This window comes from Protopterus annectens, chromosome 17.part0, assembly GCF_019279795.1.
Source record: "Protopterus annectens isolate FY-2018-M chromosome 17.part0, PAN1.0, whole genome shotgun sequence".
Taxonomy (NCBI): Eukaryota; Metazoa; Chordata; order Ceratodontiformes; family Protopteridae; genus Protopterus; species Protopterus annectens.
The window spans coordinates 668,828,166-668,847,467 of NC_056751.1; the positions used below are offsets into that span (position 1 = coordinate 668,828,166).

General features: G+C 37.1%; 1 protein-coding gene across 2 annotated transcripts in view; it reads right to left on the bottom strand.

The window, feature by feature from the left end:
- Positions 1-19,302, bottom strand: part of NECTIN4 (nectin cell adhesion molecule 4) — a 535,597-nt gene that overhangs the window by 193,061 nt on the left and 323,234 nt on the right. For both annotated transcript variants that reach the window (XM_044059485.1, XM_044059484.1), the window contains exon 3: positions 2,929-3,219. In XM_044059485.1, coding sequence (XP_043915420.1) covers positions 2,929-3,219 — 291 coding nt within the window. The remainder of the gene's footprint in view (positions 1-2,928; positions 3,220-19,302) is intronic.

A 19,302-nucleotide genomic window follows, 5' to 3' on the forward strand; every position in this document is an offset into this window, starting at 1 on the left:
CCTGGCATCGTGCAACCCGACCTTAGTTTCCAGTGCCTCTGTCGAGTAGAGCCACTGGAGTGATCCCTGGGGTGAATTTTCTATTTCCCATCCACTCATTAAGATTTCTTTTGAAGATGGCCAGTGAGGTGCTCTGTTTGACATGTATGGGAATTCTATTCCATAGCATGCACAGTCTCCGGGTTATGAACCTGTCCCTCCAGCATGTTCTGTTGATTGTGGTAATGAGGTTGATGTCTCTAGAGCATGTGGTGCGGAGGGATTGGGATTTCTTTAGATGTAGCATTTGTAACAGAGCTGGGTCAGACATGGCTTTGTAAGTCAAGCAGACATCGCCTCTAAGTAGGCGATATGAGGCAGAGAATAGTTGGGAGTTTTTTGAGTCTGTCCATATAGGACAAGTGCTTAAGGCCTAGGATTCTCTTTGCGAGGTACTTTTATGGCCTCTCCAGTTGTCGCAGGTGTCTAGTGAGGTACATGCCAAAGGGGGTATTGTACTCTATGATTGGCCTAATGAGGGAAGAGTAGAGGGAAACAATGGTCGCTTTCTTCCTGAATGCAAAAACCTTAGTAATGAGATGTGCCACATAGAAGGACTTTCTGACCACAGTGGCAGTGTGGTGGTCAAAAGAGAGGTTGCTGTCAGCCTGTGTTCCCAGATCTCTTATAATGCCTTCTGTGGACTACCATCGATGTAGTAGTTCATGGGAACTGGGTTTTTCCCAAAGGGGATGATGACACATTTTTTGGAATTGAGCTTAAGGCCATGGTTCTGACACCAGTCGTTGGTCTCAGTGAGGCCTTTTTGTAGGATGTCAACATCACTTAGGGAGTTAATAACGGCTCCCAACTTTCAATTGTCTGAAAACTTTGTCAGTCAGAATCCCTTCATGTTGGGCTGGACTTCTGAGAAGTAGATACCAAACAGAAGAGGACCCAGGACCAATCTCTGTGGGACTCCACGCGTGACTGGTTGGCAGTCTGACTTACTTTCACATTGAGGTTCTATCTGTGAGCCAGTTTGCAACCCACCTAGTGATATAGGGGATGATGCCTAGCTTAGTGAGTTTTTCTATGATTCCTGAGTGGGGAAGTCACTAAATAAGGACACGCATTTGAGACTCAGAATTCATATCCTTGAGACAATGCATGTTAACAGAAAACCTGCTTCTCTAGCAACTTTCTAAGTTTATATGAATAATATTTAAAATGTTTCCATATTTTTGGGCATCTTTCCCCCCATTATTTTTGGATTTGTCCAGATTTTTAGCACTAAGAGGTTGAATTGTAAGATTCCCTGTCACTAAATAACCACTACTGCTCTCAACAAGTTTTATATCTTGACTAGAAAAACAATTTTAACTGTACTTTAAATTAAAGCTAAATGCAAAAGTCTGAAAAAGAGTGGAAAATTACAGGAAAAATAATAGCAGTGTGGAGATGTAATCTAATGATTTATCAAGAGAAAGCAGTCAATGCAGACTCTACCTAAATAAGTTGTTTAAGTATCCCTTCTCTTGGAAACTCAGAATATTTGGGGCAATAAGATTAAGTAATTCACTGCTCAGTATACCATTTAGAAAGGGCAATAACGACATTTTACCAAGTTCAAGTTGCCAGGCAGCACAATATTTCCTTACACTGCATTTGGTTGGAGACACATGACTGAAATGAAGTTCAGCTGCAGAGACATATAAATGCTAGAAATTTAATACAGGTAGGGTTACCACCTCTCCCTCTTTGCAAGGGACAGTCCCACTTTGGGCAGTCGTGTCCTGCGGAAAAAAACTAAAAAATGGCAGCTGTCCTGAAATTTTAAGACAAAATATATTTCTTAAGTTTTCATTAATAGTTGCATAAAACATACAAATATTACATCAGATAGCATAAACAACTCAAATGCTACAAAAATACACTTTTATTTTGGCAAAAAAGTGAAATTCTGTCCTTTGCACTGACCATGGGTATGTTTTGTTATGCAAGATCTCACATTTCTACAAAAAATGTCCCACTTTGGGCATTTGAAAAGGTGACAACCCTAAATACAGGCACAGAGCACATGCTGCACCATGCCTACAGTTTCAATTGGGGCTAGAGAAGTCATGCGTGTTATGCTCAGTATACATTACATGCTAACAACACGTTGCATGCTAGTGTAGTTATAGCTATGCTCGAGTGTGTGTTTTAGGCAATGTTCCCTAGACACTGTGAAGAGTGTACGAGTGCACACATGTTCACATGCACATTTATACACACACACACACACACACACACACACACACACACACACACACACACACACACACACACACACACACACACACCATTAATAAAACCTTTGGCCATTGTACCCTGCATTTTCACTGCCACTGACCTGCCCTCTAGGCATTCTACTGTTGCTACTGATACCTCACACACTACTTGCTGTCTCTAGGTGCCTTAGGGGCAGTGGACATTATTTCTCCTCCATGCACTGGATTACTGAAGTTAGTCATTGAGGACTTTGAAAATTGCTGATGAAGTTGGCAGACTGCTACATAAAGTATATGGCAAGTGATATGAGTTTTAATCTCAAACACTGATATTCAGGTATACACACACACACACACACACACACACACACACACACACACACACACACACACACACACACACACACACACACACACACACACACACACACACACACACACAAACTCACACTTGCAAAAACAAAGTTCATCATGCACCAGGATTAGGTGTCCTTTCAAAGTATGAAATTTACGATTTTTATGGTGTCTTCCTAATTTTATATCGTCACCAGTATGTATATGTTTGTGATGGATAGCCCATCCTGTACTGGCCACTAACAATGGTTAACAATAATCACCTTTGTGTAACTCCAGTAAGTTAAATAGAAAAACAAAACTTAAAATGCTAGTTACTTACATCTGACATTCATTTTATAAGTCATGCGTTTTGGTTCAGACAAAGCAGGATGAGTAACCACACAGATCAGCTCCTTCCCGTTCATCGACCTGTGTGGCCACAAAATGAAATCACTGGTTATGACTTCCACATTGCCTAGTGACACCGTCTTACTGTCCCATGTGCCTTCTAATTCCGTTTCCCAGCTGATGCTTGGAATAGGTCTCGCCTCCGCCACACAGGAGGCTACAGCCGTGCTCTTGAGTCTTTCTGTAAGTTCTGGAACATGTTTCAGCGTCATAAGTGGTGCCACTGCAGAACAAAACCAGACAACACTCAGAGGGTCTCAAAAGTTTTGCAGCTGCTCAATCAGATTACTGTAATACATCAACTAGAAAACAATCTGTGACCAATGCAGTCATTAGTTATATTTTAGCATCAGTGTTGTGAGTGGTAGTTATGGGGAAGAAGAATAACTACCCAGTAAATAAAAGAAGTACAGAATAGATTTAACTGCAGAAATGAGTTTCAAACATGCTTACTTGAGTGTTTGTGCATATGCTAGGATATTCTACATGCAGTGCCCCCATAGAGCCTAAAGTCAGATGGCAAACAGCACCATCACTGACTTGTCGTTAGACACGAACATGGGTGACTCTTGAACAACATTGCTTGCTTGCCAACTTCTGTCTAAGTCTTCCTAATGATTTAAGCTTGAGAGTCAAAGAGGTATATAAGAATCCTTTGGCCCTGCCATTTCTGCCCATGTTCCTGCCTTAGATAAGTTGTGGTTCCCTCTTCACACCTTTCATGCATTCTTGAATTGATTCACCCACTGTGAAAACACTCCATCTTGAACAATGGCAGACACTCCATCTTGAACAATGGTAGACACTCCATCTTGAACAATGGCAGACAATCAAACAGCATTTCATCAAAATCCTTGATGACAGCAAAACAAAAAAAGAACAGTTCGACTTTTCAGGAATAATCTTTTGCTGTGTTTCCTTGGGGGGTTGATTTCATTTCTAGAAGGTGAGTTTCAATTAACTGGCTACATCTAATTACTCTATTATCACACTTCTAACCATTGTCCATTTGCCCAATTGAACTGCTACCATTTCCCTTGCAGCTCTTTTTTAAACCTTTTCCCCACAACAAACTTCCTGCTACCTAATAAAAACAGGTAATAAGTAATGGTAACTTAATAAAGGATGTGAACTGGTAGCATTGTGGCACAGGTGATTTATGGTTGTCAAAGGCCAGCAGAGTCACAAAACAGAAAAGAAATATAATGAAGAATACATTTAGGGTGACTGGAGAGTTGTATGTGTGTCACATAGTATGGATTATGTAATGACTGCAACTAAGTGGTCAGTCAACACTGAAGACAGATTATGAAATGACCCACCGAATAAGATTGCTAGTAGCAGTAGACCACCCCGCTGAGAAAACCTGGACTCACAAGTCATGTGACATCCCTAATAATGTCACTGGGACTTGCTTCTTGGGGTCAGTATATATAAGTTTGAGGAGGTATGGGGGGCCTACCCTCATGTAAAAAAAAAAGAATTTTAAAGTATAAAGAGCAATGCTCAAGATTCACTCTTCTACTGGACTTTTAATATTTTGCCATCTGTTGGCACTTGGCATTATGAGTGCTGATATTTCAATAGGGAGATATAATGCAAACAAATTTTGGTTTAGGATCTGAATAATAAATACATTGGAAGAAAGCATTAACAACCAGCTTGACAGTAGAAATGCATTCTACATCTGAGGATAAATTTACTTAATTAAGAATCATTTGCAGACAGGGTAAATTCCCATCTGTAGTCATCTCATGTGAAGGTTAGAGTGTATAACAGTGAATGGGCAGGGTTAACGAGTTACTCACAAAATTTTCCAACACTGCTTTCAGCTGTAGAATTTCAGTCTACAGAACATGTTTGGTAGACAGAATTGAGAAGCACCAGTTTTATGGCAGACATTTCCCAGTTTATAGTGACCGCAAGTACTACTGTCATGACTTTTAATAACTCACTAAGCACCTACCATACATGGCCTTACTTTCGCAAATAAATGTCCAGTAATTTAAAATGATTAAAGAGACTTATATTTTATTTTTATCATTTAAGCAGACTGTTACTTTCTACATTAACAAGAAGATTGTCTGTGTACCTTCTGTGTTGAAAGGTAGTCAAATATTTTGTATGAATTAAAATTCTGCTGTTACCCTACTTGCTACCTGATTAGCTGTGTTTATCCTAAAAATTATGTAAATACTTAGTTATGATATCATCATACACTGTACTATAGTAAATCACTTAAGCTAAATAAACACCCTTGGAAATTTCATTGATTTATTTAGTATATAAATATATATCTATATATATATATATATATATATATATATATATATATATATATATATATACATACATATATATATACATATATATATATATATATATGTATATATACTTAAGTGCACTCTTGCTAGTCTCTGTGTACTTTCACCATATTTTCTTACAGTATCCCTACACAATGATCTCTTTCCTTCTTTCAACTATGTGGTTTAACCTCTGCCATCTATTTCTCTGCTTCTTACTTTATTAGCATTTACTTGAGCACTGCTCTGTCATTAACTTTGCTTATTTCTTCTCATTCTTTGTTAAGTTTGTTGCCCAATAAGGTGTTGCTATGTCTGTGAGTCATTTTATTTCTTCTACTTTGGGTAGGAATGTTATAGCCCTTGCACAACTTTTTATCTACGCTTGTTATCATTCCTTATTCATTTTGATCATTTCTAAGATCCTGACACTTTTAGAATATTACTGAATCAAACCAAACCTCGCCATTTCACCATGCACACATTTCACAGCCCCTGTGTGATTTCTAACTTAATTTGTTTATCCTACCTCACACCATCACCATCTTGCTGGGTAGTACTTCCTTTAAAATACTACTGCATTAAAACATAAAGCATGCAATAATGCCAATCTAATACATTTAGCACACTATGAGCTTCTTCTGCAGTGCCTCTCAGCATATCCACACCTATGTCTCCGCCCCTAACATATGCAATATGTAAGAAGCAGGAAAACAGGATGGCAGAATATTAGCTAAAATACTGTCTTCCCCAGAGTACCTTTTTTGCAATGCCAATCTGAAAATACTTCTGACGCAGCAACTAAAAAGTAAGAAAATCTAAATGTATTACCACTCAGTGCTAGGCGTCTAAACAAATAAAACTCCACTCCCTACAAACTCTCTTTACCATAGAGAATGATGACATCTGTCCAGTCACTGAGACCTGGTTGAAAGCTGCAAAGAGCACACAGCAGTGCAGGGCTATAACAAGTTCCACACATTTAGACCAGTTAGTACACAGACAGGGACTAAAGGTGGAGTTGTCTCGGTTTACATAAAAAAATAAATATACCTCAATGCTGGTCAAACAGGACGATGCACTTGAGCTTTGCCATGTTCAAATCACCATAGGCAAAATCCCATACCACTTCCTTGCAAGCAAATAGGGCCCCATGTATGACCCAGGAAAGTCATAACATGCATTTAAGCTTCTTGGAAACACACACCATCCAACCCAATATCATATTTGTGGGTGACATTAATTACCCACTATTAATTGTCAATTATACATAACATCAAAGGTGCAGGCACAGGAATTACTGGATTTAATAAACACAAACTCCCTGGACAAGATTGCCAATACACCAACAAGGGGCAAAGACATACTGGACCTGGTCCTCATTAATATGAGATGGGGCTGTACACCACCTAGTGTAATGTCTGCTCTGGTAAGGTCAGACCACAAATGGTCTCCACTGAAGTAAAAATAAAACCTGGAACCTTAGGTAACCCTGGAATGTTCAGGATCTACTCTAAGGCTAACTTCCTCTGCTATGATAACCTGGCAAAATTTCACATCCCATAAATTTTAAGAAGAATGCTGGCTACATGGAACTGTTCATAGAAACTCTATACAATTATGTTAATAGCTGCACAGAGGCATCTGTGCCACCCCTCCCCCCAGTAATAAGCACAAAATTAACTCCAAAAACAATTCACCCTAGTGGATTCAACATCAATAGGCTCTATAACAGAAGGAAGAAATCATGGCAAAGTTAGGAGGTGCAGCACCCAGCAGGATAAAAGCAATCTCTTCAAACTAAACTCAGAGGAAAAATAAAGCCTACTAAAGCCAAATTTGAGGTAAATTTGGCCTCCTAGGCCAAGGACAACCACAAAACATTCTTTAGCTATGCCTACAACCTCAATGCAATTGGGTTTAGAGTTCACTGTTAATGGAGCCTCCTGTACTGAGCCAGAAGATATAGCTGCTGTGTCAGAAGTACTTTCAGTGTGACATTGCAAAAAAGTACTCTGGGGAAGACAATGTTTTAGCTAATATTCTGCCATCCAGTGGCATAGAAATTTAGCTCTAACTTTAATCCTCTATCCCTCTCAACCTCCTTCCAGAAAATACCACCAAATATAACTCCCCCAACTATCATTAGTGAACAGTTCCTCAATGCTATCTCTAAGGCCAAGAACACTGCATCTATGGGCTTGACAATATCCCAGGATGCCTTCTAAATAGCATGAAACATGACCTATCAGGCCCTTTGGAATCGGTACTAAATAGTAGCCTCCAAACAGGCTTCATGCATAATAACTGGATAAGAGCAACAGCCAACCCTCTGCACAAAGGTGGGCCCTTTACAGACCCTGGAAACTACAGACCCATAAGTCTCACTAGTTTCAAATGCAAAGCCATGGAAATAATTTTCATGGAAATCATCAGTAATGACATAGAAAGCTTCCAGATACTGGACCCAACCCAGTTTGGTTTCGTCAATGGCAGGTCATGCCTACTCAATCTGGTAGACATCTTTGAGAAGGTCACCAAAGCAATGGATGAGGGCAAAGCAGTTCACACTATTTACCTTGACCTGACATTTGACTCAATACCCAACTCTTGCACTGGTTAGGTATAAACCCTTACATCACCCAGTGGATAGCCAGCTAACTCACATAGAGGACCCAGAAAGTTAGAATTGGGGAGTCCACCTCTACAAATAGGCCAGTCACATCCCTCAGGAAATGGTCCTGGGACTGCTCCTTTTTGGGATTTACTTCACTGAAGTGAAGGCCAATGTCAAGGGCCTCTGGTTAACCAAATCTGCAGATAATTGCAACTTGGAAGCAGTCATAGAATCCTCCACTGACACTAATATTCTTAAGGAAGAGCTGAAACAGACAAATAACTTCAGTTAGAATCACTTACTAAAACTAAATGCCAAGAAATGCATAATAGTATCCTTCGGGAAGTCATCCACCCCAGTAGCTATCACATTGACAACACAGCCCTGAGAGTCAACCCAGTCGTCAGAGACTTGTGGACACACCTTGACGGCAATCTAGCCTTTGACATTCATGTGTCTACTGTAGTGAAGAAATAATTTTATGTTGTGAAACTTATAAACAATGGTATGGCATCTAGGTCCAAGGAGGCCATTGTTCCACTGTATTCAGCATTCATCAGACCTACCATGGAGTACAATTCACCCTTTGGTGTGTGCCTAACTAGGCACATCCAACAGCTGGAACATCCACAGAGGTTCATCACTAAATGAAAACAGGATGTAGGTAACATGTCCTATGCCGACTGTCTCAAAACCTTAACCCTGTGTTCTATCTCCTACAAGCTATTGAGAGGAGATCTACGCTTGGCATACAAGGCATTACCAGACCCCACCATGATGGATCTCCTGCATATCTGCAAAACAAACAGCACCAACATTACCTGTTTTAAAGACTTAAACATTACCTATGCTATAAAGAGAACCTGCTTGAGAAACAGGTATGTATCCCAGAGACTACCCATTCTCTGGAACAGGCTCCTCATCCAAGTGAAGCAGAGTTCCTCCCTAACCCAATTCAAGTGTAACTTAGACAATTTGATGGGGAACAGAAAATTCATCCCTGTGTGGCACCTATGTCTCTAATGGACACAGGCAGCCTGTAAATGGTTCATCTCCCAGGCCCCTGCTTGTAAATGTTTCATCTACCAAGGCCCTGTTTGCAGTTATGAAGGGTACCACAACATCTCAGGGATTTAGGATGTACAGCTAGGCTTAAAATGGCCCTGGAGGTCATTAGCCTAGTACATGCCTATGAACCTATGTACTGTGTCTGCATGTATGGTTGTTTACTATGTACTGTGCCTGCGTGTATGGTAGTTTACTATGTACTGTGTCTGCGTGTATGGTTGTTTACTATGTACTGTGCCTGCATGTATGGTAGTTTACCATGTACTGTGCCTGCGTGTATGGTAGTTTACTATGTACTGTGCCTGCGTGTATGGTAGCTAACTATGTACTGTGGCTGTGTGTATGGTAGTTTACTATGTAGTGTGGCTGCGTGTATGGTAGTGTACTATGCACTGTGCCTGCCTGTATGGTAGTTTACTATGTACTGTGGCTGTGTGTATGGTAGTTTACTATGTACTGCAGCTGCGTGTATGGTAGTTTGCTATGTACTGTGACTGTGTGTATGGTAGTTTACTATGTACTGTGGCTGCATGTATGGTAGTTTACTATGCACTGTGGCTGCGTGTATGGTAGTTTACTATGTACTGTGCCTGCGTGTATGGTAGTTTACTATGCACTGTGACTGCGTGTATGGTAGTTTACTATGTACTGTGCCTGCGTGTATGGTAGTTTACTATGTACTGTGGCTGCATGTATGGTAGTTTACTATGTACTGCGGCTGCATGTATGGTAGTTTGCTATGTACTGTGACTGTGTGTATGGTAGTTTACTATGTACTGTGGCTGCGTGTATGGTAGTTTACTATGCACTGTGGCTGCGTGTATGGTAGTTTACTATGTACTGTGCCTGCGTGTATGGTAGTTTACTGTATACTGTGCCTGCATGTATGGTAGTTAAATGGTTTGTCCAATGTACATTTGAAATATTACTCACATCATTTATAAAGACAAATCCCCACTTATAAGCATTTGCAATTATTTGAACTGATCAGCTTCATACAGGTAGGGCATATACTGGTGTGTTACCTTGGAGCCTGGCTTTGTGTAATCTTTTCCCAATTAACAATAGCATGCCAGCATGTTTGCCAAAAATTGTGCTTACTTAGTCAAGTTTTTACTATCAGGAGAAAGATTTTGGTATGTTGACAGCTCAGTAAATTCTGTCATACATACCAAGTTAATGTATAATGACATGGTATCTTAACATGTTGTGAAGCAATTTTAGTGAAATAATGAATAAGTAGGGTGAGCTAAAAACTAGTGATGATTAATAATACGAGTACTGCAACTTACACGCTGTCAGTGGCACAGCAAGTAGCACATTCCTTTGGTGCAGAAAGCTGTGGGTTCTATTTCCACACCAGGCAGATTGTTGACACTGCACTGCAGTATAAGGAGGTGCTGCACTCCAGAGTGTGATTCTGTAGGATGATATGTTAAACTAAGGGCCTATCTGACTGAGCTGCTGATAGCTTATGTGGATGTAAAAGATCCCACAGTACCTACTAAAAAGAATAGGGGTTCTTTACTTACATACAAAAAGAACTCTTATTTACAAAATATTGACATAGTTACAAATATACAAACATATAGATATACAAATCTCTTTACACATTGCGACAAAGGGAGATACTGCCAGCACAATTATCTGGAATTTTGTAAATAATTATATGTCATTGGTGAATATCGAAATGATTTGTATAAGATGCTTGTGTTACAAATATATTAGAAGTGTATGTCATGTATGTATGTCATGACACCTCATGCAAAAAATCCTCCCTTATTCAGTATGCTGATGACTCCACACTTATATCCATCTCAAAGAACATTCCTGAACTATACTCCCTGACCCAACAGGCCCTACTATCCACTGAACAATGGCTCAATCACAACCTATTGAGCCTAAATCCCAAAAGACCAAACTTCTACTTTTCCTTCCCCGTTCTCTTTCTCATCACAAAACCTCCTTTTTTATTACATCTTCTAACAATAAAACTATCCAACCTGACACCCACACAAAACTCCTAGGTGTCATTATCGATGACAAACAAAAGTTCAACCTATACATACTCAATGTATAAAAAAAAACAAAAAAAAAACAGAAACTAGGTCTGCTACATCGGAACAAAAAATTCCTAACCCCGGAATCCAGACTTACCCTGGGCCAGGCACTCCTCCTCCCCTCCCCTCTTATGCGCCTCCCAAGTTCCTACCAATATCCAGGCCTCCACTCTAAACAAACTCCAACAGACTTACCATAAAATAGCCAGATTCATTACTAACTCCCCATACAACTCACACTACTGATTTCTTTAAACTTTCTTCAATGGCTTGAACAGCTTATTTTCTCAGTTCCAGAACCTGCCCTTGCCATGACCCCACTTAGTCTTCCTTCCCTTTATGTACCCTCAAAAAGACCATACTTAGCACCTCATTACACCTCCCTCTCCAATGTGTCTACTATGCATTTGCATAATTTTATACAAACAAAAAAGCTTTATTGTTGACCTACTGAACTATATCAATGTAAAATTATGTTACTTAGCTTCTTTTTAATGCAACTTTAACTTTATGCATGTAACCCAACATATGTGAATCTTTTTGCTATAGCTGCTATTATATCTATATTGTTTAAAATTGTACTTGTTTAAAAATGTACTACTGGAGCTTTTCTCCTCGGGTCTCCACTGAAAATGAGCCACAAGCCCAGTTGGACAAACCCAGTTAACAAATGTCAATAAATAAACAAATGAATAAATAAATAAATGTGTATATCAGACTGCCCTGTACAGGTTTTTGTGTTGAGAAGATTTTGTAGAATGCTTGTGCTTGAAATGTATCCACAGTGTGTCCTGCTGGAAGAGAACAGAAATGTACATGCAGTATTGTAACTATTTAAATGTATACGTTAACAGAGGAAACTGAAGGGTTGACTTCAGTCCAGCAAACTTCAGAAAAATAGCTGAAATTAAATTACTTTATGGCACCAAGAGACACAATGTCTATACCAGGGAGCTGTCTGTGTTGTCTTTAGGGTGAAATAATTACTAGTCTTGAAATGTGGAGGAAAGTTAATTGTTTTATGACTTCCAGCATCTGCCAAAGTTCTGGGGTCTAGGTATTTTCACAGGTAGATGCTAAATAATGCCAGCTCCCAGCAGTGGGGGGTTTTCACCTGGGATAGTTAGGTGACAAGAAATAGTGTCATTCTGCAAGCTATCCCGGCAGTAATATTTGAGATATTAATTTGAAAGGTCTCTGCTTTGTTCTAATTAAGTAAGTTATTAGGGTTTCAGTCAGGAATATAGTGAAGCTTAGTTTAGATATTTTCTTTATTTGAGACTGTCCTGCAATGTTGTTTTAAATATTTTCTGTGGTTCTGAACTCTGATGTCACTGTGAATATATACAGAGTATTTTCTTGTTTTTTAATTATTTAATTTTAAATATATTTAAACTTTTCATTGTGGCTGATCTGTGTAGCAATATACAACTTTGAGAGTACTTGCATATTTATTTGATGACACTGTGTGGGCCACTCCTAATGGCCTTGCTCATGGTCAAACTACCATTCATATTAATATTAATATTACACAGTAAGATTGGACACCCTTTGTCAAGGGCCTTAAAGTAGCTAAGGAGTTGACTGGTGGCAGTAGTAGCTACCTTACAGTCTGGGTAGAAGGTGGCATAGCTAGTAAACCCATGCCAGCCTCTCTCAGGTGTGTGTGTGTGTGTGTGTGTGTGTAAATCAAACCTCAAAGTGTGTGTGTGTGTGTGTGTGTGTGTGTGTGTGCGTGTGTGTGTGTGTGTGTGTGTGTGTGTGTGTGTGTGTCAGCTGGTTGGGCAGGGACACAAAGCACTGTTTGGACAGAGCGTGCTGGTAGGTCTTGGCTTGGTCACTCAGCTGAGATTTCAACATTATAGCTGTTCCAGTGGGCAGTTTTACTGGGGATCTGGTGAAAGAGGGAGAAAACAGCCCAGGACTGACTGTGGTCTCTGTGTGTTCTTAAGGAAAGATGCACTTGATGCAGAAAGCTGCATCTGGAAATATTGTCTGGGTACCTGTTATCCTCCCAGTATACATCCCCCACTGTTGCCATTGGTGAGGATTGAGGCTCCTTGATTACTGGTCCAGTGGTGGGTCATCACACACATACTCATATCATACAAAATTTTCATCCCTATTAGATCCCCACTCCCTTTTCCATAACCATCACCTGATTTTATTTAATATTGTTGCTAAATCCTTTTCTATTAAACAGAATTTTTAATTTATTCTTTCATCCAATATAACCCATATAATATAAAATAAGCTGCCTATACTTTTAACGCATTATTTACTTCTGAGCTTATGATATCCAGATTTAATCATATCATGTTTATTTTACCCACTTTTTTATATATTCAAAAAATCTTCTTTTCATAGTTTTCTCTATAACTTTTTTAAACTTTTACATTTCAGAAATATGTTTCATTGTTTCTTCTTCTTGACAGTGTAAACATATTCTATCACCTTTCTTTTTATTTGGCATATTTCCTTTTACTGGTAATTTACCTATTACCAGTCTCCACAAAAATCTTGACAATCTACTTTCTGATTACACCATTTGCTTCTTATTTTTAATGGCTTTATTTTTTCATTTGTTAGATTTTCCCATGGTTTTACATAGTAATGTTTTATCATCACAGTCTTTTACCATACTTTACTATGTTTTTTATATATTTTTTTTCCACAAAAATATTTTTTCTTGGTAACATTTTATTTTTTCATTTATACATTTTTTTCTCTTTTACTCTTTTTTATCACACCCCAAAATGTATCATGCTGAAATGTATACAATTGTACTACTGATCTCTCATTTTCTTCATTTATCCACTTTAACACTTTGCACAGATTTAATGAAGCAGCATATACCACTGGGTTAATTAACCCTAAATCTCATTCTTTACTTACATACAAAACTCCACTTTTACAGGGTTTAATCTAGAACCTCATATAAATGAAAATATTATCTGCAATAATTCCTTTTCAACTACTGTTGGCAAAATAAATACACTTGCTAAGTATACTATTTTTTCCATCAATACTGAATTTATCAAATAAGCATTTTTTCGGAATGATAATTTATATGTTCTCCAGAAAAGACAGGTTTATTTTACTTCTTGTGTTGTTTTTGCCTTTGAATACTACTTGCATCCTTATTCCCAAATGTTATACCCAACACAGAAATGTCATTCAATGTGAAATATATACCCCCTATTATTACATCACCTAAACCTTTACTTTTCTTTTTTATTTAAAGCCATCCCTATAAAATGTAGACCCTTATTTGTGCAAATTATTTATTTATATATTTTTTGCAATTAACATAACATTGTCTGTGTATGTTAACAGAACTAGAATTCTTAACCCTTCAAGCATTATTACCATACTGCATTTATTTTGTAATTTATTTCACATACTATCACATTCATAATTAATGCAAGAGTATACAACTCATCCCTGTCTTACACTACTCTTCATATGTACCTCTTGGCTTAACCAGCCACTTTCAAGTGTTTTTACTTTATTATTACTATATGCTGACATACATAATTTCCCAACTTTCTCACTTATATTACATTATTTCATTATTATCCATAAAATTTAATGTCCAATCATATCACATGCCTTATTAAGGTCTCCTATTACAATTTGTGCTTCTCCTTTTCTATTCATATCATCCACAATTTCTTCATCATTAATAATTGTTGACAACCCTTCTCCTTTATACTACATATACAATCTTCCATAATATTTTCCATTTTACTTCCAAATCTCTTTTATACTGTTTTCATAAGACCTTATAAGCATTACTCAATATACTTGGGCTCCAGTTTTTAAATGTATTCTATATTCCTTTTTCCATATAAAATTTAGTATTCTGCTACATAATTATTCATACGTAAAACCTTCATTTAACAATTCATTCAAAATCTCTAAAAAATGTTTTTTTCACAATCCCAAAAATTTGTATACATTTTATATCCTATTACATCTGGTCCTGCAGCCAAATCTATATTTACTTGTCGTAACGCTTTATCTAGCTCTTTTAAAGAAATTTTCTCTTCCAACTCTTTATTCCCTTTTTCTGCTATTTTTTAAACTTTTGGATTGCATACTCTGATGAAGTCCCGATATTAGCTGGACAAAATTGCTTAGTTTGTTTAATAAACTATATATGTATTATTTTTAACAGCTGGTTTATTTGATGCTGATGGAGTCTGTGAATTTTTCTTTGAGCAACACTGAGTGGGAGAAAACAAGAACATTTTTACTTTCCATGTTTTTTCACTATCTTCTTTTTTCTTTAAACATTTCTTGTACATATTGTACTGCACTAATAATCTTTTCCTGAGATCTTTGTATTTCTCCTTTTACATTTTTATTTTTCTTCCTTTACTAATCTGCTTAAGTAACTCAATACTTATCTTTTCTCTTGTAAAATAATATCTTGGTTTATATTAAAATTCTTGTATTTTTTCTTGATTTTTTCATATGATTCTTTTTCTTTGTCAAATTACTTTATATCATTACATTCTAAATCTTCCAATGCACTGTTATATGTTCTTTTATTTTTCTGTATTTTTCTCACACCATATTGCCACTGTAAAAAACATTTTTTATAATTTCCGTAAATATCATCCACCATTCAGACTGATTTTTATAAAATGTTCTCAAGGTAATATACTCTTTCCATAACTATTTTATGAATCTCTTTCTTTCTTCATTCCATTCTTTCTCATTCAACCTTTTTATTCTGTTGCCTATTTTTATATATTCCTTATTTTCCTTTATCTCTAGCCATATTGCAAGATAATCATAGAATCCTGTTTCAACTTCATCTCCTTCTCCTATAACTAAACCTTATGATACTATAAAAATAATGTATTTCAGTTCTATACATACCCCTTATTTAAGTCAATGAATTTTTGTCCTGAAGTTTTAACTTACCACATCTTATAACTTCTAACATTTTTGTTATATTATTTTCTTTCTTGCCTCTTAAATCACAATTAAAGTCTGCTGTTATTATAATAATCACATTTATCGGGTCTATATCACATACTCAAAAGATAAAAAGAGTGAACGCTCTTTTATTGAACACTAAAAACTGAAACCACTAAATATTGAAGACACAGAACAGTGATTTTTTTGCCCAGGGAAAAAAATCACTGCTCCGCAAAAAAAAAAAAAAAAAAAAAAAAAATCAAACACAAAATAAAGTGGGGGGGGGCTTTGCCCCTCACACCCCTTACTTAAATATAACAACTCCGAGATCAAACCACATTGGAGCAAATGACAAAGACCTGAAAATGGCCCAGTGATTTTTTTTCCCTGGGGAAAAAAATCGCTGTTCCATGTCTTCGATATTTAGGGATTTCAGTTTTTAGTGTTCGATAAAAGAGCATTTGCTCTTTTTACCTTTTGAGCTTGTGATATAGACCCAATTTATCACAATATAGTCTAAACTCTGATGAAATAAGCTTTCCCTTTCTTTGCAATTAGTATAAGCAAATAATGTTATAATTCTATATACTTTTCTTTCCTATTTAAATATACAATGGTTAATCTTCCCATTTTTTGCTAAAGTTACATCCAACTTTCTACAGAATACAGCTATTCCAGAACATCTCTCATTTTCCAAATTCTACATTAATCTTTCCTCAGCATAATGTATTGCACTACTTCAAAATTACTGTTCTTCTTCCTATATTTTTACTACTATACACATTTACAGAAAGCACTCTAAAATGTTCATTTTCCCTTTTCCATAGATTCATGGTTTCATGAATTCTAGGCTAGCCTTCTTAACAGGCCATTCTAAGCCTAGCCAATATCTCTCCCAAAGCTGAGAATCAAATGCTACCTTGTGTATGTGAATCAAACACCTTAACCATCATACCAACCCCCAGTCATTAGCTGCATCAATTCTTTTTCATCCATTTCCTTTTGTACTTAACCCTTTAAATTTTCTTTCTCTTATTTTTACCCTTTTACCAATAGATCTCTTTTTTCTTTTACTACTTCCCAATCTATGCCTTTTTCATCAGTTATTTCAGAGCCTTATTCTATGTCCTCTTAATTACTTTTTCTAATCTAATATTTCTTCTATTACTACTACTTCTAAAATTTCTTTTATTTATTCCTTTTCTTCTTCTTCTTTTTTCTTATGTTTATTTTCATTTTTGCAATTTATCCATAAATGTCCAATTTTGTTACATTATTAACATTTCAATTCACATTTTTTGCATCATGTCCCATTTCTCCACAAATATAACATTTGCTTTTGTCACAGTTACTTACCAAAATATCTTCTTTTCCAGTAAAAAAAAAATTTGGGATGTCCCCAATATTTATGACACCCCTATTCCCCTCCACATGTATTATGCTTGGTATACGTATATATTTTTTCTCTTTTTACTTTTAACACAATATTACAATCACTGCCACCAGTCCATAAATCCCTTTTGTCATAAACATTTGCAATGTCCAGTACTTCTTTATATAACATTTTCAAATCTCCTTTCAAAGTCTCCCTTTCTACCTCCGTTCATGATTGTACACATATTTGCTTTCTTGTGTCCCTGTTAAATGTTTTCACCACATAAAGATTCCATTGGTTACAGTCTTTCTTTTTTTTTCACATTCTCTATGAAAATTTTCCATTGAAAAAGCAGTCTTAGATATAATGCCACAAAATCAATCTTTGTTAATAAGTAACAATGCTCTCACCTCATGTGGTTTTACACCCAAAGGAGCTGTTAAATTGTCCCACACTTTATATCTGTCCATTTCTTTGTCTTCTTTACTTTGACTTCTTACAACAGACTTCCATTTTTCATTTTTTTCTACCTTATTTTCTGCTACTTTGCTTTTGCTTTTTTTTACTTTCCCTGCATATGTTTTCTTTTCCATCACATAATTATTCTCCGGGATTGTTTCTGCATCCTTCTTTTGTATTTTCTTCATGTTGTACCCCCAGAAACATCTCCTTCAATTTCTATCTCACTCTGTACCCCCAAAAGTAAATCATCCTGCAACCCTTGAAACTCCAGGGTTGTAATTACACATCCACCATTTGCTGACTCATCTCAATTAAACAGATTTCTTTGAAACATTTCCTCAGAATCCTTCCCATATTCTCCAGACTTGATTTTTCTTTCTCCTCCATTTCTTTCACCACTCCATCATTTCCATCTCTCTCCATCTGTCTCCCTGGTTTCTGGGCTGCCTCTGCACCTGGAACAGAATCAGGAAGTGCTTGACCAAAATAGGTCCCACTTGAAACAATGATAAATAGTGGAAAGTGGAAGTTCCCTAATGCCCTAGTCAAATTTCCTCTAAAATAATAAATACCACCTCAAGTCTTCCCTGAAAAGAGGCTACTGGCTTAGCAGGACTAACAAAGAATACATAAGTAAATAAAACTGAGCAGTAAGAAACAAATCACAGCAAGCATACAGCCATACATTAGTTGTTACAGTGGCAAAGATTAGTTAGCCAAACCAGAGAAATTGCATTATAGTTGTAGGCCTAGTAGAAGTTCCATTGTATTTCTGTATGCGGATTGCCCACCTGAGCAAACCAACTGTACTAAACATGAATATATTTGCTCTGTTGCCTTCTCTGCTGTAAGCTGACATCAACTCTATATGACTTGCATAATTTGATGACACAAACAGTCCATCTGCAGCACCTGTCCTTGAGCACACACTCATTCTACTACTCCAATGACTTTATTAAGTCGATAGTTTTTTTCAGATGCCTTAGTTGGATGTTTGTATTACATCTGTCTGCCCGGATAAGTCCTGTTAGCATGAACATGTAAGTCAAACTCTCTCACAAGTGCATATACCTATCATTTGTGGCCAGTTCCCTGCTCCCTAATCTTAAGAAAGTAAAAAAAGAGTGGTCATGCAGTTAAAGTGTTCAGAGAGAGAGAGGGTTTCATGGAGTTATTCATCCTACCTGAGTAACTAGGTATCAAATTGCAATAAGTCTGAGTTCCGGTGCTAACTATTTCCAGATGCCTCTTCTGAGATACTGCGCATAATACCCAGGTAGGTTCCCTAGCTAAAGGAGATGGAAGTGATGTGGTATCCAGAAGAAGATTAAAGTAAGCTGGCAGAACACATGATGAGGCTGAAGCTGAGGTTCAGTCTCATGATAGAATACATGATGAGGGCGGACCTGGGGTTCAGTGTCATGGCAGAATACATGAGACTGAAGCTGGGGTTCGGTGTCAAGTAAGAATACATGATGAAGCTGAAGCT